The sequence below is a fragment of the Myotis myotis genome, unplaced genomic scaffold, assembly GCF_014108235.1.
Source record: "Myotis myotis isolate mMyoMyo1 unplaced genomic scaffold, mMyoMyo1.p scaffold_m19_p_21, whole genome shotgun sequence".
NCBI classification, from domain to species: Eukaryota; Metazoa; Chordata; class Mammalia; order Chiroptera; family Vespertilionidae; genus Myotis; species Myotis myotis.
In genome coordinates, this window is record NW_023416326.1 from 4393081 (window position 1) to 4415997 (window position 22917).

At 51.5% G+C, this 22917-nt stretch overlaps 2 protein-coding genes across 13 annotated transcripts in view; one reads left to right on the plus strand and one right to left on the minus strand.

Moving 5' to 3' along the window:
- TBCE (tubulin folding cofactor E) lies at positions 1-13957 on the plus strand. Of its 8 annotated transcripts, none has more exons than XM_036354633.1 (17): positions 1-104; positions 1984-2101; positions 3482-3566; positions 4862-5041; positions 6125-6213; positions 6986-7085; positions 7435-7537; positions 8622-8698; positions 8997-9092; positions 9305-9369; positions 9460-9524; positions 9833-9982; positions 10589-10742; positions 11846-11914; positions 12363-12422; positions 13469-13560; positions 13708-13957. In XM_036354633.1, the coding sequence occupies exons 2-17, from the start codon at positions 2002-2004 to the stop codon at positions 13798-13800; spliced, it is 1578 nt and encodes a 525-aa protein (XP_036210526.1). In that variant the 5' UTR covers positions 1-104; positions 1984-2001; the 3' UTR covers positions 13801-13957. The 8 variants fall into 8 exon arrangements, 5 of the variants coding, with proteins under 5 accessions (XP_036210526.1, XP_036210530.1, XP_036210531.1 ...); XM_036354634.1 differs by lacking the exon at positions 1-104 and adding an exon at positions 198-284; XM_036354635.1 differs by lacking the exon at positions 1-104 and adding an exon at positions 567-948.
- Positions 9877-22917, minus strand: part of B3GALNT2 (beta-1,3-N-acetylgalactosaminyltransferase 2) — a 20896-nt gene continuing 7855 nt past the window's right edge. The window contains exons 5-12 of one of the 5 annotated variants that reach the window (XM_036354640.1): positions 22451-22546; positions 21008-21118; positions 20385-20463; positions 19642-19825; positions 18306-18431; positions 17579-17738; positions 16994-17050; positions 9877-10010 (exon numbers count right to left, since the gene is read on the minus strand). In XM_036354640.1, coding sequence (XP_036210533.1) covers positions 9969-10010; positions 16994-17050; positions 17579-17738; positions 18306-18431; positions 19642-19825; positions 20385-20463; positions 21008-21118; positions 22451-22546 — 855 coding nt within the window. In that variant the 3' untranslated portion in view covers positions 9877-9968. Of the gene's footprint in view, positions 10011-10739; positions 11248-12774; positions 15252-16221; positions 16762-16993; positions 17051-17578; positions 17739-18305; positions 18432-19385; positions 19454-19641; positions 19826-20384; positions 20464-21007; positions 21119-22450; positions 22547-22917 lie in introns of those variants that run through there. The other 4 variants (XM_036354641.1, XM_036354639.1, XM_036354642.1 and 1 more) reach the window with 4 other exon arrangements.

Here is a 22917-nt window from a genome sequence, read left to right on the forward strand (position 1 = left end):
CCGGTGTCCCGCTGAGGCACTTCCGGCCAACACCGGAAGCTGCGCTGCGGCAGGTGCGCGCGCGCTAGGGGCCGCCGCCCGGACCACTGGGCTGTCGCGGGCAGGTGAGCGGAGCGGATGAGGCCCGTGGCCAGTGGTCACCCTGCAGTGCTTTTGGCCTTTCTTTCTTTCTTTTCCTAGAAATTTCCTAGAAACTCCCCAGCTTGCCCGAGTCCGGCGTCGCCTGCCCCCCGCGCGCGGGCCCGTGTGCGGATGTGGGAGTGCGGGTGCGGGTGTGCGCGGAGGTGCGGGGACCGGACCGGGCGGGGCGGGCCGCGCCGCCTGGCACGTCCGGCCGAAGCCGGTTGTCGTGTCACTTGGGAAGACGTGAAATTGGCCCCGGGGACTCGGTGTCCCGTTAGAGAAACAGCCTCGTCCTTCCAAGTCTTGTAGTATTGGTGATGGAGAAGTCATGTGAAGCGGGCGGAGAACAGTTAAAATGTTTGCGGAGCGCTTACTACCAACGGGGGGAAGGGGGGCTGTCCTAAGTGGGGGTGGACCCAGGTGGGGGGGGTGACGTCCCGGTTCCCAAAGACACCGCGGCCAGGGTTCCCCGGGGGCGGGGTTCCTGCACAGCCAGACAGACTGGGAGACCGACGGGCGCGCTTCCCTTCTGTCTGACATTCACGCTCGCTCGCAGCCAGGCAGGGGTGTTGGATAATCGCCTCTACTGGTTTCCTCTTTTTCGTTTTAACCTTTCTATGAAACAGTTTATCGCTGGGGATTCTTTAAAAAATCCTAGTACACAATCCCTGTCTTTTTTTTTTTTAATTGATTTGGGAGAGGGAGAGACAGGGACATCAGCGATGAGAGAGCAGCATCGATGGGCCTCTTTTCCACCTAATTAATACGCTTCTGATCTCATCTGCGTTCACGGAATCAGCTATAAGTTGTGCCGATGACCCCCAGGTACCCAGGTTGAGTAAAAACATGCTTTTTGACGTAGGGATCCGCGTCCTTTATGGCATTCTGTAGATACCTCTTAACTCACGCCCTTCCCTCCCAAACCTAAGCCTCCCCTTTTATTCCTTTCTCTCTATATATATTTTCTAATTATTTTTTTTTTCTTTCAGAGAGGAAGGGAGAGGGAGAGAGAGAAACATCAACAATGAGAATCATGGATCGGCTGCCTCCTGCACGCCCCCTGCTGGGGATGGAGCCAGCAGCCCGGGAATCGAACCGGGACCTCCTTCCTGGTCCAGGGGTCCATGCTCAGCTACTGAGCGGTGCCAGCCCGGCTCTCTTGGGCCCCTTTGAAGGCCTTCTCTTTATTTTTAAGTCTCTGTGTTTTTATTAGTTTAATTTTAACATGTGTTGTTTCCCATGTCTGTGGATGTGTTTTTCTCCCCGAGGGGAGGACACTATTCATGTCTCCCGTTTCCTGTCCTTTTTTAAAAAAATATCCTCACCAGCAGATATGGTGTGTGTGTGTTTGTTTTCATTGATTCTAAAGAGGAGGGGGGGGGGGAGAGAGAGAGAGAGAGAAACACACCCATTTGCTGCCTCACATATGGGCCCCGACTGGAAATCAAACCCGAAACCTGGGTATGTGCCCTGACCAGGAATCGAACCCAGGATCCTTCAGTGGATGGGACAACACCCAACCAGCTGAGCCACCCGGTCAGGGCTCCTTTCCCTTTTCTCCATCACTGTCCCCCTTCTCTGCCCTTCCCACCCCCTTCAGGAAATGACAGAGTAGACAAGTCATCTGATGTGAGCTAATAAAAACAGGATTTTGAAAAAATACATTAGATAATCCAAATATAGACAGACGGTGAAATAAAATAAAATGATCAGAGTAAGGTACATAAAACGATTCGGTTCTCACCAAAATATGAAGACTAAATTGTTCAGCAGCATGGACCTCACGAATATCCATCCACATGAAGTTTAAAAGAACTTTATTTTATTAAGTTCTCATCAAGTTGGTACTTTTCTTCCTAGATCTCATTTTGCATTATAATGAATGACACGTTGACACCAGATGTCGTTGGTCGCAGAGTTTCAGTTAACGGAGAATGTGCAACAGTGCGTTTTCATGGCACCGTCCCTCCTGTGGCTGGTAACGTATGATTTTGCGTGTGTGCATAAGTATTTATTTGTAGTTGTTCTGTGTAGGCTTACCAATAGTGCTATAGTAAACCAATTTTGAGGAAATTAATAACCAATTTAGAGATGCCTCCTGTATACAATTTTATTTGATGACAATATCCAGTGGTATCTATGGTTATACTTACGTATACACTTCACTTATTTAGAGTTCATAAAGATTATTAGGAGTGTTCTTGGGATCAATACTAATTAACGGAAGGGAAGGGAGCAGGATTGGGTAGAGGGAGAAGTTGGACTGTGATGGGATCTGATCAAAGATTTCATCCGACTGCATGGGGCACTCTGAAGCTAGGATGGCCTTCAGTCTTTGTTGTTGTTTCAGAGAGGAAGGGAGAGAGAGAGGTAGAAACATCAATGATGAGAGAGAATCATTTGATTGGCTGCCTCCTGTATGCCCCACGCTGGGGATCGAGTCTACACCTTAGGCATGTGCCCCGTCCCAACCGGGAATCGAACTGTGACCTCCTGAGGCAACCACGGAGCCATGCCAGCCAGGCATCTTCAGTCTTTCTTAGTTGAGATGAGGGGCTGGGCATTTACCCCTCTGTAATGATTTATCATTGGGTTGCCCTGAGAAGGGGGTGTGCCCTTGGCAAGGTGTTAACCTACAAACGCCAGTACTCCCAGCGGCTGGAGGAAAAGAGCCCAGTTCCTCCTGGCACATTGGAGCCAAGTCGCACAGACACAGTGAGACAGGTGGAGGAACTTCATGGTCGTTTAGCGAATAGGAGGGGGAAGGGGCACATACTGTTTTCATTCATTGTTGCCTGTGAGTTTGACACATTCTTCTTATATGTATTGTGAGGCGTTTTTGTTTTTTGTTTTTTCCCCCTGAAAATTACAATTCTGCAGAGGGAGCTGATATGTACTTATTCTGTATTAATGATCTCATTGTATGGGGCATTCTCTCCATTACTTTACCTCAGTTGGTACTACTTTTGGGTTTCTTTTAGAGGCCATCTGATGGAATTGGTACAAAGACGGAGAAATTGAACACAGACTTAGTAGTTGCTCCTGGGGTTATTACACTGAACGTTGCTATAAGGCTGCTGTGACAGCTAAATGAGTTAAGGTGCTTAAAGCCCTTGGACCAGTTACCGGTGCAAGTGTTAGCTGTTGTTGTAAATAAAACATGTAAAAGTTACTTCAAAAAGAAATCCAACAGTCCTAATGTTTGGCAAATGGCTACTCGTGGTTGGAAATTTAATTCCTGAGCTAGGGTCATACCTAGATCTAAATAAATTATATTTGCTTGCAGAAAAACAGAGCAAATACCAAGGGGCACCTATGTCACCACTTACTGCTCATTTAGTGTTTCTTGTTCTGCTAGGACTCTGGCTAGGAGTGGAGTGGGACAATCCCGAGAGAGGCAAGCATGATGGGAGCCATGAAGGGACTGTGTATTTTAAATGCAGGTAACTTTTCATTGTGAATTGGCATGGTTATTTGGGATAATAGTTAAGTGTTTAATCAAAATGGCTGGAAAAGAAGTGTTTGGCTCTTGGGTTAGTTCTGTAATGTAGAATTTGGTGTATTCTAAAAATACAACAACACACAGTTCTATTTGTAGATTTTTTCCCATGTTTTAAAAAACGCACTCTTTTGTTGTTGTTGTTAATCCTCACCTGAGGGTATTTTTTCCATTGATCTTTTAGAGAAAGTGGAAGAGAGAGGGAAAGACAGAAACATCAATGTGAGAGAAACACATTGATTGGTTGCTTCCTGCACCCTGACCAGGGCCTGGGCCAGGCAGGAGCCTGCAACCAAGGTACTTGCCCTTGACGGGAATCGAACCCGGGACCCTTTGGTCCGCAGGCCGACACTCTGTCCACTGAGCCAAGATGGCTAGGGCTCTAAAACGGACTCATAACCTTACAAGTATGGTTGCTTTCTTTGTCCTTTTTTGTTTTCTTCAGTTTTTTAAAAATGGGATGAATGTAGACATTTCTCATTGATTCGCTAAAAATTTACAGTCCATTAAGTGAATGAAAGAAAAGAGAACTAGCCTAGATATCTGGTAAGAAGCCGTGAGCAGACAAAATCCTGAACATGCACATAGTAGAATGCTGGTCTTGTGAGAGCTTCAGGTGTGTGTTCATGTCAGATGGCCATGTGTGTTAGGTGTAGCACAGCATCGCTCTTCTGCCCCTTCCTCAGAGACGTGAGGATGTGCTGCGTGGGGGGGTGGGCTCAGGTTGGTAGGACGACACACTGTTGTTCAGGGCTGGGCTCTGCTCTCTAGGAAAAAGCTTTAAAATAGAGGGTCTGGCTCATGGATGCATTCTTCCCAGCATTTATGGCCATTTTTGGCGGATGATATGTATATATTTTTAATATTTTTATTGATTTTAGAGCGGAAGAGAGAGGGATAGAGGGATAGATAGAAACATCAATGAGAGAAAACGATTGATGGGCCGCCTCCTGCACATCGCACACTTGAGGATGGAGCCCACACCGGCACGTGCCCTGACCGGGAATCGAACCATGACCTCCTGGTTTATAGGTCGACACTTAACCACTGAGCCAAGCTGGCTGGGCTGTTTTCTTTTGAAAATTGTAGAATTGCTTCATTTGCTAATATATTTGTAAATAAGCTTATAAATGCAGATGTTTACGTTGGCGGCAGGGACCGTTCTAAGGGTTTTGCATGTGTCATCTTATTTCATTGTCTCCGTGGGCATTTACTGTGCTCCATTTCTCTCCTGTCCAGCCACCCAACAGGAGGGTCCTTTATTCGTCCGCACAAAGCAAACTTTGGAGTAGACTTTCTCACTGCGCTTAGGGACCGCTACGAAGATGAACCAGAGGATGATGCAAAAAAGCAAATCGTTACAATTGGGAACATACCTGTGGAAACTATTGGTTTTGGCTCTGTTATAAAAAAGCAAAGGTGAGTGGAATTGATAATGGGAGAGCAGACACCTACCTGTTTGCAATCAGCCCCCATCACCGGCACCCGAGGACCTGACCGCGAAGTCCCATCAGGTCCAGGAGCAAGTTCACCCAACTCTCTGTCCACACTCAGACCTTGACCCCTAACTGGCCTGTGCTTCCTGCACAAACAGCAGCTGGAAATCGCAGGAATCCAAGGGTTAGGATTCAGGGAAATTAAAGTCCTTCCCAAGCTCAGGGTTGTTGGGCTTCTCCAGATTGGAATGAAAAGATGGATTTGCCGGTTATTAACTTTTATACTCTCCTATCTGGTATTGACTATTGAGTAACGAAGGTGGACCCTTTGGTCCTTTTCTATTTCGAGATGACATTTCTAGCTGGTTGATACCTGACAGGGAGACAGAAGTGTGAACTGTTCCCTGTGCCATGTAGCTGCACACCCTTATCACCTTGGTCCCATCCAGACCCACTGAGTCAGAATTCCCTGCGCTCTTCCCTTTAAGTTCCCCAGTTACCATGTAGCATCTGCAGGGCATGAAATGATGCGGGTTAGCCATGGTCAGCACTGTGGTTTGGCCTGACCCTGGTGATGCGTCCTAGTAGTGACCCCTGGTGGCCACTGTGGAAAGTGGAAGTGAGTGTTCTGAGTCCATGTGCTGATGAGCTAAATCACTGCTGAGCAATATACTGTGGGTGGAAAAAGCAATTTGCAGGAGGCTATATACAGTAGGGTTCCATTTATATCAAGTCTCATGATAATCAACAATAGTCTAATTGTTTAGGGATATGGGAATATATAGTGAAACTTCAGATAGGCTTAAGATTAAACCCCAAATGTAGCACGCTGGCCCCGGGGTGGAGGGGGCGTGTAACGGAAAGGGACAAGGTAGGTGACTTGTCTTTGTGATGTATGTAATGCTTTATTCTTTCTTTCAGTAATGCTTTATTGCTCCAGGTGGGTGGCGGGTGCTGATACTTGTTAATTCTGGTCCTTGTTATGTGTCTGAGATGCTGTGTAATTTTTAAAGGCCTGTGGATATGCCCGTGTGGGCGGGTCCATGTGAACTCTGTTTTCCTGCAGTCAGCTGAGCGAGCTGCGAGACATTTCCCTGAGGAGCTGTGCCGTAAGCTGTGCTGGTGACAAAGGAGACATTGCCAGCACGTGTCCTAGTATCCTTTCAGGGATCACCTGACTTGTGCGGCCACTGCTGTCGGCCACCTGTGTCCATCTCCCCGGCTTCCTTTCTAATAGCAGCCCAGTTTATGGGGCAGTCGCTGCCCAGATAAGTGAGAGTCTCCATAGCTGGCCCAGCCCTGTACCAAGCTCCTCTCCATCTCTTCCCCCGGGTTTGCTAAACGGGGCCCTTCTGGAGCGGGCACGGCCACCACCCCCTCCAGCGTTCCGCTCGGGTACCTGCCTCTTTCTGTCCTACTGGTTATTCTTCTCTGAATTCCTGGGCCAGGGACAGTGGCTGTCATAGCAACTGCATCCCACCTGCAGGAGACCCTCCGGACAGCCAGAGCTTCCTAGCACTTTCGTTGACGCTGACCCCTGTAGTCCCGGAGATGCCACATGACTCAGGGATTCCCCCGGTGCAGAGGATAACAGGGCCAGTGGAGAGGTGAGGGCTCCATGTGAGGCTGCCGCAGCGACAGCACCACGGCAGGACCTAATCAAGCGAAAGCACCATCACGGCTTTTCCCTTTGGTTGGACAATGCGAGATGGTGCGGCAGTGACTTGGGCTGTAGACATTTGTGTCTAGTGTGCAGTATGTGACAGCTTTTCGTTTCTGAATGGACAGTTGGACGATTTAAAAAGGTAAAGTCCTCTGTGCAGAATAAGGCCCAGAGGGGTGCAGACCCTGTGCTCAGAGCTACGAGGGAACCACTGTCAGGTCTCTTGTGACTCTTTCTGTATTACTGCTCTTAACGTGCTTTTAGATATTAGAGTCGTCAACTTGTCACAAAACCTGCTGTCAGCATGGGAGGAAGTCACAGGTATTGCTGAGCAGCTCCGACACCTGGAAGTCCTTGATCTCAGGTAGGAACTGGTTTGTTGTTGCTTTTTAATATATTTTTATTGATGTCAGAGAGGAAGGGAGAGGGAGATAGAAACATGAATGAAGAGAGAGAATCATTGATCGGCTGCCTCCTGTACGCCCCACACTGGGGATCGAGCCCACAACCCAGGCATGTGCCCTTGACTGGGAATCCAACCGTGACCTCCTGGTTCATAGGTCAACTGAGCCACGCCGGCCAGGCTCCCTTTGCTTTTGGTATAACTTTAAGGTTGACACTTCAGGGTGCTCTTGTTAAATCCCAAATTGCTGCCGTCAGTGCCTGTGTCGGCTCCTGCACAGCAGGCAGCACTGCATCTCCTGCTTCCACAGTGAGAACAAGCTGCAGTTCCCCCCGGGCTCGCCGGCTCCCGTCGGGACGTTCTCTGCACTGAAGGTCTTAGTCCTCAACAGAACGGGAATCACGTGGGCCGAGGTAATCATGTCTCTTTGGTTTATTACCCAGTAAGAAGTGCTTTCAAATGACTGGTTTACTATAGAATTGAAGCATAACTGTGGCCTCATTTTAATCATCCAGTTACTCACATAATAGGATCTGTAGGCTGCCTGCCAGTCGTGGTGGGGAGGTAGGACTTCGTGTCTGAGTCCCCGTCTCGGCTCCTTCCGACCTGTCCTGGGGTCTGACCGCGGCTGCGGAGTGTGCAGTGAGCGTGCACTCAGCTTTCAGAGCGCAGAGTGGCCGCTGGCTGAGCTCCAGCGCCTGGTGTCCCACAGGGGTTCTCAGGGTGGGCCCGCGGCTGGAAGTCCTCGCAGCCCTTCAGCTCAGCTCTGGGATCGCTGCTCACTGGGCATCCCTGGGACGGCTCCAGGGCCCGCCCGCCTAGTGCTTGGTACCGCTCTTTTCTGTCGGGTCAGCTGCCTTCACACGTCCACAACAGTCCACTGTCAGACACAGGCAGGGGACACCCCAGTGAGTTCACCTGTGAAGTGCCACCGAGGCGCCTCCCTCAGCGATGTCGTCTTGAACTTGGGGCCACAGCCACCGAATCCTTTCCTGGGCTCCTTCCTGTGCCCCCCTCTCCAGGTTTAGATTTAGCATCAGGCCCGGAGGGGCCCATGGAAATGCCAGTGGGGAGAGGGCAGGAGGTGCAAGTGAGGCCTTAGGAGCCGTCATAGAGAAATCTTGACTGATCAGCATATTCTCTACAAATCCGATTGGCGTCGATAATTGAGGAAAGTGTTCCAGTCACCCCTTCCTTTGGGGAAGCAGGTAGCAATGTGCCGCGTTAGTGCAGGTTGTAGGTGCCTCGGTCCCCGTCCGGGTATGGCTGCAGGACGCACCGATCCTCACTGGGTGGTTCAGTGCCGAAAGGCAGGTCCCTATCCTCACAACGCGGCCATTACCATGTCAATCTGGCCTGAACTCGTCTTTAATGAACTGTCTTGTAAGGCCCTTTGTTTCTAAAACTCAGTGGGATTCATATGCAGGTTTTAGTGACAAACACGGGGAACAACCAGCAGAGGGCGCGCCCCCTGAACTGCGTTTCTTTCCCTCCCAGGTGCTCCACTGTGCCCAGGGGTGGCCAGCCCTCGAGGAGCTGTACCTCAAGTCCAACAACATTTCCATTTCAGAAAGGTAACAAGGTTCACGTAACTGCCTGTCACTATCTACTCACCCTGAATAAATAGTCTCAATTACATGTTAATTTTCAGAAGGATTTGCAAGTAAGAATTAGAAAAATACTCATTGCCTTCACAAATTAGAATGTCAGCTCAAACTTCACCACTAATTGAGGAAAACCCCACTGGGGGAAAGCCCTGAATTAAATATGTTGCCCCCAACCTTCCTTAATAGCAAATGTAGGTATTTTAAGGTTATGTGTTTGAAAACAAGATACTAAATTCACATTGAAAAAATTCTCTTTTCCGTGCAGGCCGGCTGACGTTCTCCAGTTGGTCCGGTTACTAGACCTTTCCTCTAATCAGTCAATTGATGAAAACCAGCTATTTCTAATAGCCTATCTGCCCAGGTAATGGCTCCTAAAATGCCGGTTACATTAGTGCACAGCAAACTTTTAGTGCACGGGTCCAGTGCGTGCCCTGAGTTGGACTGCATGGTTTCTAAGCGTTTACCTGGGATGAAAACCTAAGGTGTAGCAAAAAAATTACAGATCTAGTCTGGCTGATAGCCCTCAGCAATTGTATGGTTCCGTGCAATCAAACCGAACATTTGTAACTTCAGATTAGAACGACTAATCCTTGGTGACGTTGGGATTTCTTCTCTCCATTTCCCGGATGCTGGGGTTGGTATGTGAGATTATTCCATTCCCCTCCCGTCCTCCATGCTTCAGCTGCTGCTTGCACTTCTGCCGTGTGACCTGCCTCTCCTTTTCCCAGGGTGCAAAACGGCAATGTTCCCTTCCTTGCAGTCCCTTGTCCTCGATGACAATCGGATATCGCAGGTAAGCCTCTCCAGGGTGCCGAGCCCTGGGGCCGCGCCTCACCCTCACACCCGCTTGTAGGTTCCTTCGATGAAAAACACTTTAAAGGTTCTGAGAAATGCTTCCTCAGAGTGAAATGCCTCATGTAAACCCCAAAATATTAAGGAAGGAATCAGTTTAACTAGTGAAGCAGACTTTCTCCTTGGCCCAAAGTGCTCGGTGGATGAAATCCTGGCCCTCAGATCCACCAATAACGTTGCTTTTCTGTTGCTCGTTCACATCATCTGGAAAGTGAGCCTGAAACGTGTATTTCCTTTTTTGGGTGTCAGTGGTCCTTCATCAACGAGCTGGATAAGCTGCAGAGTCTGCACTCGCTGTCCTGCCTACGGAACCCCCTGACGGTGGGCAGCGAGGCCAAGACCCACCTGCAGTTCATCATCGCCAAGATCGGCCAGCTGCGGACCCTCAACAGATGCGAGGTGGGCGCCACAGCTGGGGTCTTCGAGGCTAGAAAACAAGTTACAGAAAATGCAAAAGACACTGTATTTGAATATTGCGGAGGGCGTCAGACGTGGTTGTCCTTTAGAGGTAAAGGGCCTCCTGTGCGTTTTAGTGACAGGGATCAGACTGAGCAGTGACCTGTCACCCGGTCGATTCATTATCACCCAAGAAGGGTGAGGGACACCGGGTTCTTCCTCCTTTTCCTTGGGGGTTTGGGGGGCGCGGGGGGATGGAGGCAGAAAGAAGACAGAACCAGGAGCCTGTTGACCCTCCTTGTAAACGGGTAGGCAGTGCCTTTTGGAGCCGCTGCCTGGGCATGTGCGCCCCCCCGGTGGGCTCCCCACCCCTGAGGGCCCTCAGGCACCTGGCCTAGTCCAGAAACCAGCTCGTGGGCCAATACTCTCATGAAGAAAAGTAGGAAACGGGATTTCCTTTTTGAATAAATTCCTGAACTGTCAATGTTAAAAAGGGTAAAAATATAATTATTACCTTGTACCTATCAGTTAGATGATCTCTGGGTGGGCAGTGAGGAAGAATAGGGCACAACACACACTCATTAGACCTGTTGGCACTTCTCCACGCAGATCCGCCCGGAGGAGCGGCGCGGGGCCGAGCTGGATTACCGGAAGGCGTTCGGGAAGGAGTGGAAAGAGGCGGGTGGGCACCAGGATCCCGACCAGGACAGGCCCAGCGAGGCGTTCCTGGCCGCCCACCCCAGATACCAAGCCCTCTGCCGCAGTGCGTACCCACACCCGCCTTCCCGGGGGTCTGCGGGGCCACAGGCTGTGGCTTCTCTCCCAGGCTGTTGTTTCATTAAGTGGGTGCTGGGTGTTTCCCTGGGGCGACTTCGGCAAGATGGGACCAGATCTTAACTGTCTTTAGAGGACAGACAGCAGGAGGAACCTGGGGTGTGGGTCATCTTTACGTGTCGGCACCGCTCGGACCCAGGGCCGGCGCCCGGTTCACCCAGGGGGGGTAAAAATGGGAGCGTCTGAAGGTGGACGTTAGGCACTGGCACTTCAGCGCCCCCTTGGCCTCCAGGCCGATGGAAGGCGGCTTACAGACGCTGTGCCAGGTGCTCCCTCACACTCCAGCCCGGAGCTGCCACCTCAGGCCTCTGTCCCTGGCTCCTTTCCGCTTTGATTGGACTTCATTACTATTCCAAATGTCACTGTCATGTGACTTCCTTTTTACACATTTCCGAATGTGAGCTTGCTGCTTTAGTGCTTCAGGCTGGCTCTCTCTGAGGAAGAAAAGCTGCCTGTGGGAACTGCTTTCACAGGACTCCCCTAGCTGGCCCACTTTCCTGGCTGCTTTCGGTGAATTCAGTCACTTGGGGGTGGGGGTGGGCGAGAAGGTGAGCAGCCCTGCAGGTACGGCTCAGCCTTCACACCGAGGGCCCAGCACAAGTTGGCGCGTCAGTGCTGCTGTCCTTACACCTCGTGCCAGATTGAGGCTGCGTTCCCACGGGGCCTGGTTGGCGGGTGGTTCCGAGGGCCCGCCCTGCATGGCTAAATCTGGCTGGAACTGGGTGAAGGTGTCCTGTGAGTTGTGTCCCAAATAGCACGAGCTCCCTCTCAGGTTCAGAAACGTTAGCAGGGTGACATTTGGAGCAAACGCCTCAAGTGTTTGGAAGCACAGCCTCGTCTTGCTAGTCTGTCAGGACACTGCCTGTCCCTGAGGACAGTGATGTCATACGGAGGGCGGGAGGGTCCACAGGGAGTGGATCCAGTTAGCGGACCAGCTGCTGCTGGGCTGGTCCTGTGTGGACACTTACCTGACGTTTTTTCCCTTACAGTGGCCTGTGGATTACCATTCATCGTTTTTTATTTCTTAAATAGAATACGGTGCACCTGAAGATGGGGAGCTCAAAACGCAACAACCATTTTTGCTCAAAAACCAGCTACTAAGTAAGAACCCCAAATTCAAAGACAGCTTCTTTGTGTTCAAGTCCTTAGGCGCCGAGACAGAGTGATAGCCTAATGGAGATGGTTTCTCTCAAGTGCCTGAGTACATTGGTTTTTAAAGAAATGATAAATTCTCAAACACATGTAAATTCCTATACTGAACATTTTAGCAATTCACTGCTTTTGGCCCATTTAATAGTGTTATAGATGTGGGGAGTATTTCAACAGTGAGCTGAATTGTGATTTGGAAATGTGTGACTTATCTTGCACTTGAAAACCTAGTGAACTTGCCAGGAAGGAAGTACTGAAGGGGAAGGGAAAGCAAGACCTGTTAGGGTCTGAGCCGGGCTGTACCAGCAGCTGCGTCACTTGGCAATGCCCTTAACGTTCAGGTGCCGTTTAAGTCCTTCTTGCAGCCGGTCTCAACTAGTCTGTCCTGGTTTCCCTCCAGCCCTGAAGATAAACTGTCCTGACCGTCCCGACCAGAAAGCCCTGGAGAAACAGCTGCCGGGTAAGAGGATGAGCCTCCGCCCTCCTGCGTCTGCGTCTCGCGCAGAGCTTACCAGTTGTCACTAGCTCTTCTCGCTCTAAGACAGGCGACCCCGCTCCTCTCACTCCCCGAACGCCCATCTGGAGGACCCTGTGTGGACAGGAAGCCCTTTGTGTGCTCACACGGTTAGCAAAGGCACAGCTGGTGCGCAGCCCCAGGGGGCCTCTCCCAGGCCCGCGGCTGGTCAGCTCGCGACCACCCCAAACTGTGAAGCCAGTCCACCTAGAGTTTCCGAAAGGCCGCGGTTACCTGAGCAAATTATGCTGATTAAAATGATAAATGTCTGTCGGCCATTCAATACATACACTTAAGGTATTTTTTTCTAAAATAAAGAACATTTATTATCACAAGTTGCATAAAAACAGACAGCCTTTACAAAAATGGTTTTTGATAGAAAAATATTTGAATCCATGTGATATTTGTAGGAACACCACACTATTGCTGTACCTCCAGCTAAAGCTTCAAAGAAACTGTGTTTCTCATCAAAATAGCCAATATTTACCACAACTATCTTTGGAGAAAAGTTCATACATAGTGTTTTTTGAACAAACCGAAGCGTTTACTCCTGAGGCTGCGTCCCAGGCCTGGTGGGCACTGTACGTGTGTCCAGCACAGGGACCCGCTGTGGTGACTGCCGGCCGCCTGCGGGGAGGGCCCGGCAGACCATGTAGGCACCCCTCCCTCCAGAGGCCCCGCAGTGTCTGTAGTTAGGGCATCACAACCACAGAGACTGAAAGGAGAAGTTAATGATTTTCCTCACATCATCCTCTGCAGAGAACCTGACTTCTGGTGACTGGGATGAGGGAGGGAGGATTAGACGCCACCGAACAGTGTGAAAACTCGCTGACCAGGGCACGCGGGCCGAGCACAGGCTCTGAGTGCTCAGACCGGGTCTGCTCCCCGGCCTCTGAGGTGACAGTTCAGCTGCCACTGGACCTGCGGTCCTGCACTGACCGCCTGTGACAGGTGACTGTCACCTGAGAGCACGGGGGGCTTCTCTTTGACAGACTCCATGACGATTCAGAAGGTGAAAGGGCTGCTGTCCCGCCTCCTCAAGGTCCCTGTGTCGGACCTGCTGCTGGCCTACGAGAGCCCCAAGGTGAGCTGCCCGGAGCCGCCAGCCCGGCCACAGCAGTGGCAGCTGTGCAACTGAGCCTCCAGGGCTGACTCCGCGGGCTTGGGGCGGGGCATGTGATTCGCTCTGGCAGGTCTGTCTGAGTCACCCAAGCCTTTGTTCTGACTTTAGATGCCGGGCAGAGAGATTGAACTAGAAAATGACCAGCAGTCCTTACAGTTCTACTCTGTGGAGAATGGAGACTGCCTGCTGGTGCGATGGTGACAGCAGCTCACACAGCTCAGAGACGACTGTGGTTCCGGGCCCACCGGCAAGAAATGACCTGCGGGAGCAGTTCTCTCAGAGGCTGTACTTTCTTTAGGGAAGAGACTGTTTCTAGGCTTGTACATAATAGCGACAATAAAGGCTTTGTACCAACTAATGATTTTCTGATTTTATTTCATATTTATAGTTCGTGACTGCATTTCATTATGTGGAGATCCCAATACTAAATAGAACCTAGCTAGTCTAATAAAATCTGAACACAGTTCATGTCTGTCATAAGACCAGTTTAATGGAATCCTCTATTGATACTACTGGTTTAAAAGGCTACTAAAGTGATTTGGTTGGTCATTTAGGGAAATGTCCCTTAAACTTAGGGGCACACCCTCCACTGTGTACAGCAGACATGCTACGATCACTCTGCTCGACCGCAGTGCTCAGAGTAAGAGCACTTCTCAAAGTTAGTTACATGCTTCCTCTCGCAGTTACCCCTATAGGAGCCTATCTTCTGCTGTAAACGATTCCCAGCACTGATCAAATCTCACTCATATTAGGTAAACTTTAGGCAATGACAGCAGGAAAGCATAATTCTTTCAAAGTGTCAACTATTTAAAAATATCCTTCCCTCTGGCACTAAAACCCTGAGAATATTTGATTTTACTTATATTCACAAAAATGTCGCATTTTTAATAGGAGTACTAAACTGTGACTCCCAGGATTTGTGTGAAATGGCAAAAAAAACTGTGCATTTGTCCATTAATGATAAATGAACTTTAAAACCAAGGTCCAGACCTGAGAATTCATCGGGCTCTTCCCCAGGTCTAAGTTGCCCCCTTTGCTCAGACATCCACAGAAAGCGATGTTATTTCCAGAAACCCACACTTTGGTACAAGTGACTCCTGCTCAGAGCGACCACAGCATCGCACAGCATTTCGGTGAGTTTTTCGGCCCATATAATTGTCCTAATCGTGCGAGACGAAGCTATTCTGCAATCCAGGCTGAAAGTCCAACTCTCAGTCACTCAAGATTTCTGAACAAGCCGACTTTTAACCAAAAATGATAGCTAGTGAATGCTAACTAGAAACGATGCATCAGGACTTATAAACTATTTGGTATTTTTCAAATCTCCCGATACATAAATACAGTTTCTGTTATGCTACAGCATCAGGGTTGATTCTTAAAGAGGAAACTGCGAACATGAAGTGACACAACGAGGGTCCAGGAGAGCCCGCCTGGAGCTCCCGAGGGAGCACTCAGCACGCATCCGGCCGCACCTGCTCTCAGTTCCCGCAGACGCCCAGCCCCTCCCCGCGAGGCCCTCATCTGGCCTCGCACTGACAAGGGTCGCCGCACAGCTCCTTCAGCCTCCACAGGTCCGCGAGCTCCCGCGGGGAGTACTGCGGGGAGGACAGCATCCCCGTTTCACAGGTCTTCTCGCACAGCCACAGGCTGTCCTGCGGGAAACAAAGCCGACGGGACGGATGTCAGCGCTTGAGGACAGACAGGGCTCGAGCACAGGCTCGACTCTCCCAGGGAAGCTGACCTCACTGCAGAGACAACCACTCGGGCTCTGGGGCGACTGTGGCTGTGGAAGGCAGACCCAGTGCGGCACTAAGGGGGGTCCTGGGAAGAAGGGTCTGGAAGCCGCAAATGGGAAGTTTCACATGTGCCATCAGAGCTGATGGCTGCACAGCGGTGGACTCCCACGGCTGTTCTGACGGGAGGCGACCCTGTCCCAGGGTCGTACCAAGTGCTTTATAAATGTTCCCTGACTTAGTCCTCACACTAACCCTGTGAGGCAGACACTTTCACAAATGAGAACCTGGAACTGGGAGAGGGGCTGCTCAAGGTCACAGGGAAGCTGTGCAGAGCAGGAGGGGCTGGGGACCAGCCTGCGCCCACGGTAGAGCCGGATGCGGCCCAGAGCCACCGTTCAAGCCGGGACCACCACAGAGCTGGCCCACAGCTTACAGGGTGGCCTGGCCCTGCAAGGCTGGCCACGCCTGTGCCATGCGCAGCTGCTGCATTAAAGGCCTGAGACTCCAGGGCCAGGGGGCTGACGGGATCCCACAGCCAGGCAGGACCCTGAGCGGCCAGAGCCTGGGGCACTAAGAAAACAGCTGTCGGGAGGAGCCTGGAGCCCGTCTGCGGAGCCCAGGAGTCCCCGTGGGAACTGAACGCTCACGGACGGCGATGCCCCGCGTGGCAGCACAGGGTGCGGATCCTCTCTCCGTGGGGAAGCGTTTCACATCCAGACCCCAGCTCCCAAGGAGCAGGAGGCCACAGAACAAGAGCCTCTAAACCAGCGGTTCTCAGCCTGTGGGTCGTGACCCCTTTGGCGGTCGAAGGACCCTTTCACAGGGGTCGCCCAAGACCGTCCTGCATATCAGGTTATTTACTTTACGATTCATAACAGTAGCAACATTACAGTTATGAAGTAGCAACAAAAATAACTTTATGGTTGGGTCACAATATGAGGAACTGTTTTAAAGGGCCAGAAGGTTGAGAACCAGTGCAGAACACTCAGGAAACAAGCGCCAAAACCAGTCTGCAGGAGCCACAGCCACAGCCGCCCGCACACAGAACCAGAGCAGATGCCACCAGGGATGGCACTGCGACAGCGACAGAGCGGTGGACGACTGAAGCTGAACCAGCCGACTGGGTTCACTTCCGCCCCCTGAAATGGGGGGCGCGCTCGGCCCCAGGCACCTCCTATGGCCAAAGCAGAGCTGCAAGAATCCGGACTCCAACAGAAATCGGGCGGCAGAGGCCGGCTGGCTGCTCTCCGGGGCTCTGGGCTCTGTCCTGCACGTCTGGTCTGTGCAGATGGTTTTTGTTTTTCTAGCTCGGTGACCAGTGATTCTTACAAGAGGCCTGACCATGTTCCACCCGGCGTGCCCTCTGCATCAGTCAGCCCACCACACTGCTGGGAACTCATGTCGGCTGATTCTTTAAGTGTTAAAGCTGCAAAGAATTTCTGATAAAAACCCAATTCTTCTTTGCGGGCAGAACTTCCATTCACAACATTTCCTTATCGTTTTACTCAGAAACACGCTGCCTGGGAACCCAGGCGGATCACTGTGAATCCAGTCACGTGCACAACAACGACGCGAGGAGACCTTCTATCCACTGCTCCCGCCCGAGGTGCGACACAGCCCCCCACCTCGGCTCTCCAGCCCCACCGACGCCCGCTTACCTGGTATCTCTTAGGTCCTATGGCCGCCATCCATATGCCCATGCTCACATCTTCACCCTGGACACGCATCAAAGGGTTAAATGCTCTCCCATCTGTACAGACAGCCACACCTACTCAATGGGCAATAAATTATCTTTCTGCCTCTTTGTTTTGTCATCTAACACGAAACCCTGGCATGTGAACACGGACATGGAGTGAAAGCTGGTGGCTGTTTACATGAAGACAGCACATCCTACAAGGGACCCAAGGCTCTCACGGCCCCAACGCTCCAGCACTGATGGCAGGAAACACACTGGACGGAGTCACTGGGCAGCGCTGTTGGTGACACGGTCCAGTGTCACCCGAACGGAAGCAGCACTCGTCCTCTTCCTTCGGAATATAAATCTCTACTCCTCCAGCGACCAGTAAACATAGGCAGAAAGTATAATAAGGCTCAAAAAGGGCCAGGAGTAGAACTTAGCGCCACATTTGGGGACAGGAGTGTGTCCCTAACGAGTGATTCTCACAGAAAGAACATGCTCTTCCCACGGGGCTGGCAAGCTGGCTGGCTGGTGCCCCCTTAGGCAGAAACCCTTCACTCCCCACCTGGTAGGTCTTCAGCCTGTCCGCGTTGCTGGCCAGCCAGTGGACGATGTCCCGGGAGACCACGTACCCCGAGCCGCAGGCAAAGGCAGGGTACGCAGGGCTCGGGTACTCCAGCTCCTGCCACTTCCCCGTCCGGTCCACGGCCCAGTTCAGCCTGAAACTGAGATTGACACCGAGTGAGCTGCCTCCTGTGTGCCTGACACACGTCCCACCACGTTCTGCTTGCCTCACGCTTCCCGTCACCACCAGGAACAGAAGCGAGGGCAGCAGCATGGAGACTTTGTTTAGTCTGAGAAAGGAATTACCTACGTAGGGTATTTTATATGAAACCAATATACTCAAATTCTCCCAAAGTTGCATGTGTAGTTCCTGAATGGAAAGTACCAGCTCGTCGTGTGTGTATTTGCTTAAGAAATCCACTGACCCATCTTGTATTCCTGAAGAACGAGGCTTCAGAAAGGGAACAAACGTTCTAACATCTAATACGCAGCAGCTGCTCATCTGAGGGCAGAGCCAAGTCACTTTCTCGCCTTCGTTACATCAGCTGGAGGTTTTTCACTTTAAAGTTTGTCCTCTAGTCACAGATGAATAACATACAGTAACCCAGGAGCCCATAGGGTGACTCCCTATCTCGGCCACGGCTTCTTATGAAGAGAAGTCATTTCATCCTAAGGGAATGGCCGTAGCTCAGGCACACAAACGCCCTGGGCTCACAAGCTGAACTTACTTTCCCCACCAGACACTCGGGCCCTGCAGGGTCCTGTGGGCGATCCTGGTGAACACGGCTTCCAGGTCTATGTAGCAGTCGTCGTCTGTCTTCAGCAACAAATCAAAGCTGGTGGCTTCCACGGTCCTGGTGGCGAAAAGGGGACGTAGGTCAGGGCGCCCACACGAGGAAACAGCAGCCGAGGCGTCACACTGCTCCCATTTCACTAAAGCTCCCCCACGGCCGCGCACTTGTCCAGTTCCTGGGCCTCCATTCCCCCGGCACCCCTTCACTCACATCCCTGCCTCGGCCCCACTGACAACAGGAAGGCCCGCTGGCGGCCTGGGCTACAGTCGCTGTCCCACTCCATCCTGGTGTCCAGTCACACCCACCTCCAGTCTTATCTGTATCTGCCCTCTGCCCACAGGACGACTCAGTTCCATTCGCTTGTCCTGGATCGGAAACATCCCTCCCATAAACTAGCCTCAGGACCGGTCCCACACCCACAGATGCGGGACAATTTCCCACTGTGCCAGGCAGCAGAGAAGCAGGGCCAGACGGGGCTCCCCAGGAAAACACACTCGCTGATGGAGTTTTGAAAGGAAAGACAAAGGTGTGAGCACTCTGACAGATTTGGTCTAGACCGCTGCGGCTAGAAGGTTCAGTCCTCGTCAGGGCAGACAGTATCCAGGGGCTCAACAGCAAATGATGGGCCGCTGGAGGGACTAATATTAACAACAGTATGTGGAACAGTTACTGTTATTGTTGCTATTATCATTATAAAGGCAGGAATGCCATCTAAGACCCCAGAAATACGGGAGGCTCGGGAAGTGATAAATATGACAGACTCTGAGGGTTGCTGAATTTCATTTTATGTAAGTTTTGAAATTAGGGCAAGTCATTTTCAAATGGGTAGAGAAGGGGAATATAATGTAGGTGTTCCGTTGGACAGAACTCAGCTGGTAACCTGGGTACAAGGGATATACTAGGGGTAAGATTTAGGGAGACAGGTATGAAAATGGGCCACTTTCAAGCTCACTGTTTTTCGTCTGACGTTGGCTTGAGACAACATGGAAGTGACTCGAGGAAGGACTGACTCACTTGCAATCAATCAGCTCTGCCTGCGTGTCCCGGACAGAGCACCGTGGTTTGCGCTGCGGCGTGCGAGCCTGAGGGCGAAGCAGCAGCGTTCACCAGCCCCTCCTCCCGGGAACCAGGACGCGACAGACCGGGGCCCACTGTGCAGGGGCCGCGGGCTGGTTTGTTTCTTAAAAATCTGGGGTGTGATGGTTTGAGAAGCTGTTTCTCCACCAAAGGACACGAAAACAAATTGTAGCCACCGGCACTGACGACCCACCACTTATAGAAGTTGAGCAGCTTCGCGGGGACGTTCCGGTAGGTGTCGACGACGTCCACGAAGACAATATCGCCGTGGCGGCTGCTCTCCTCCTGCAGCAAGGCGTCCTCCTCGCGGAGGCTCCTCAGGTGGGCAGCGCGCCGGCCGGGGCGAGAGTGGAGGTTTTGTAAGAGGGCATCACCTTCTAGAAGGAAAAGCCGAGAGCTGGAGAAAATGCTGCCACACAGGGCCAGACCGTGCCCTGCTGTGCCCTACACTCTGTGCCCGAGGCAACGGACAGGGGGCGGTGGTCGGGAGGATGGACGCAGGGAAATGGACGCTCAGGGTGAATGGACGCGCCTGCGGGGGAGGGACAGCAGCACCTAGGCTGAGGTGCGCACACGGACAAGTCCCTGCAGACGGTAATTTACGGGGTCGCATGGCTGCTCACTGCAGCCCTGTGTGTAATGGGAAGACGGCGCCAACCCCAGGCCGCATCACCGACCCCGGATGGCTAAGCTGTGGCATCACACAGTGGGACACAGCAGTTTAAAAATCAGCCTGATCTTGTGTGTAAAGGGCAACGGCACTGAAAAATAATGCTGAGAAGAATACGTTGCTAACTGACAGATGCAATAAAATGCCATCAATATCAATTACAAAATGTTCTCATCAAAAGTACGTTTTACTTAAAGATGTACGACCGTAGCAGACGGGAGAAAAGCATGGGACGGTACTTTCCGACTTGCCACCGGCCCACTCACCCTGGATCGTGTAAATGAAGCCGCCGGCCACGCCCTCCGCACCTTCCGCGAGCTCAGGAGGCCACGCACCCTCCCCGGCCTGGAAGACACGAGTGCAGCGCTCAGCGCCTCCTCATCAAATGACACCCCTCGCGTGTGAACGCTGACTGCCAGGACCAGAGACCCGCGCAGCTCCCCGCCAGCTGCAGGCCCGGGGGCCTCACCACGGGTGACCACAGCGCCCGCCCTGCCACTCATCACACAGCCGGGGTCAGGCCTGCGCAGCGGACACAGCCTCACAATCCCACCGCAGTCAGGTCTTTCTGAACAGCCTCCCGCCCCTCTCAGCAGGCGGCTCTCACTCCCGGCTCCCGGCTCCCTCGCTCCCGGCTCTCTCACTCCCGGCTCCCAGCTCCCCCGCTCCCGGCTCTGGGTGTGGGATGCGCGGGGTGTGGAGTGACAGAACCAGAGAACAGCGGAGTTTTTCATCTTTCCTCTATGACTACACAACATTTTCTACGTATTCTAAACCACAGACTGGTTATTCCATGTTGTCTGGGCTGGTGTAAAAATAAACTTAAAACCACCTTCACGTATTAAAAATGTTGACGGACGTGTGACAACTGACCCCAGGACCGACTCACCGTGGTGACCCTGAGGACTCCGCCCCCGTCATTGATGGCCACGCCGTGGAGATCTGTGGACACCAGGCCGTGCAGGTCTTGGCTCTCCCACACGACTGTACCTTCAAAGCTCTTTTGTGAAAGAGAAAAAGCGAGGCATTTCTTTATGGTTGTCATTTAGGTGGTAAGGTTTTTGTTGTTTTTTTCCTAAGAAACACTGGTTAACACTTTTATCCCACAACGAGCACACAAGTGTTAACGTTTTGGTGTGTACCCTTGAGTCTGTTTTTCAAATACGCATCCAAAAGACAACAAGAGGACGTAGACCATCTTCAGCCACTGCAGTCATTCCCCGCCCCAAGTCCAAAGCAGGCCCTCAGGCTCCTCCCACGCCCATGGGAACGTGCTGAGCGGATGCCGGTTCCTCAAGCATCTCCCGCCCTCAGACATCTGGGCCCCACGAGTATCACCGTCAATCACGTGAGGCATGTTTTGGTGTCAAACTTTTGTGTTTTATTTAAAACAAGTTCCCAGAAATGAAATTACTGGGATCAGAAACAGACAGATTTTATATGGATTTTGGTACACAGTGCAAACTGCAAAATTCAAATGCAAATTATACTAATTTACAAGGTCGTTAGCAACTTATGGATGTGCCAGTATGAGATATTGGTGAAAGAAAGCTTAAGCTTAAGCTAATTTGTTACATTAAAAACGATTCCTGTGCTTCGTGGATTTCTAGTAAAGTATATGAATCATATAGTCTTTTCTGGGCATTGCTTTGTCTTGCTTCTTTGCCATTTAGCTACTGAATTTTATATTTTTCTTATTAATCTGTATGAGCTTTTAACAGATAATCTTGTGTATTTTTATATGCTGAAAATAATTTTCAGAATTGTTTGCCATTTCTTTTTTACTGAGTTCAAAGGTCCATAAGTCTTACCTTCCTTAGCCTGACAAGCTTTTCCTTCGTGATTATTACTATGAAAGTCTGAGTTTAGGAAGTTACTTCCTCTCCCCTAAGTTAGGTAAATTCTCCTAACTTCTCTCTGGTTTCCACCGTCAGTGCCATGCCAGCTGGCCCCGTTCTGCTAACATTTCCTGTTTATTTTTCTGTTGTCAAACTAACCTGTTTGGAATGCAAGGCCCCTGACAGATGGTCTCTGTATCGGATCTTTCTATGACTCCGTTACTGTCCTCTGTCACTCACACAGCCACACGGCTCCCCGCTCCCCACCGGGACCACGGCAACAGGTCACGCTTTGCAGAGTGGCTCGGAGGCAGGGCTTCCTCCCTGGAGTCTGCAGAGTTCGACTGTTCAGTCGGCCCCGCTGTGGCCTCACCCCCTAGCACCTGGAGAGCTCTCCTGACCCACAGAATAGCGGTGCCTGCCCCAAGCCCAGCCCAGCGTGCGAAGGCTGCGTGGGTGCCCCCCTTCGCCCCCCACCCCCCCCCCCCCCGTACCTCTGGTAAGACGAACTGCTCCACGGGCTTGTACCACAGTCTGTTCACCTGCACCCCACAGCTCGGGGGGCTAAAGCGAGCGACGAAGAGGGCCTCCTGCAAAGGGGGAGACAAGAAACACTTCCTGTTGGACACGGACACTCACAGATCTCACATGGTATCTGCATGTCTGACATGGTATCTGCATGCCTGACACGGCCAGCTAAGTCCTCCGTGGCCCCGCCTGGTTACCAGCACTGTCCCACTGTAGTTCAGGTCTGGGTTCTCTAGTCCGCATGGTTATAAGTAAAGGTAGCTAAGTTCTAAACTACTAAAAAGAGTCTTCATCACCTTAAAACGCCACCCTGGCATGAGAGGCATTAGGGGAAGTGTGAGGTATTGGTAAGACAACTTCCTATGTTTAACCCCAAAGGATTTAGAACAAATGGAAGACCACAGATTTCTACAGGAACAAAGGGCTCAGGAAT

Coding starts and splice junctions, on each gene's coding strand:
- TBCE (XM_036354633.1), top strand. CDS start 2,002: ATGAATGACACGTTGACACCAGATGTCGTTGGTCGCAGAGTTTCAGTT. Junction 2,102..3,481: donor CACCGTCCCTCCTGTGGCTG/GTAACGTATGAT, acceptor TTGTTCTGCTAG/GACTCTGGCTAGGAGTGGAG. Junction 9,093..9,304: donor CTAATAGCCTATCTGCCCAG/GTAATGGCTCCT, acceptor TTGTAACTTCAG/ATTAGAACGACTAATCCTTG.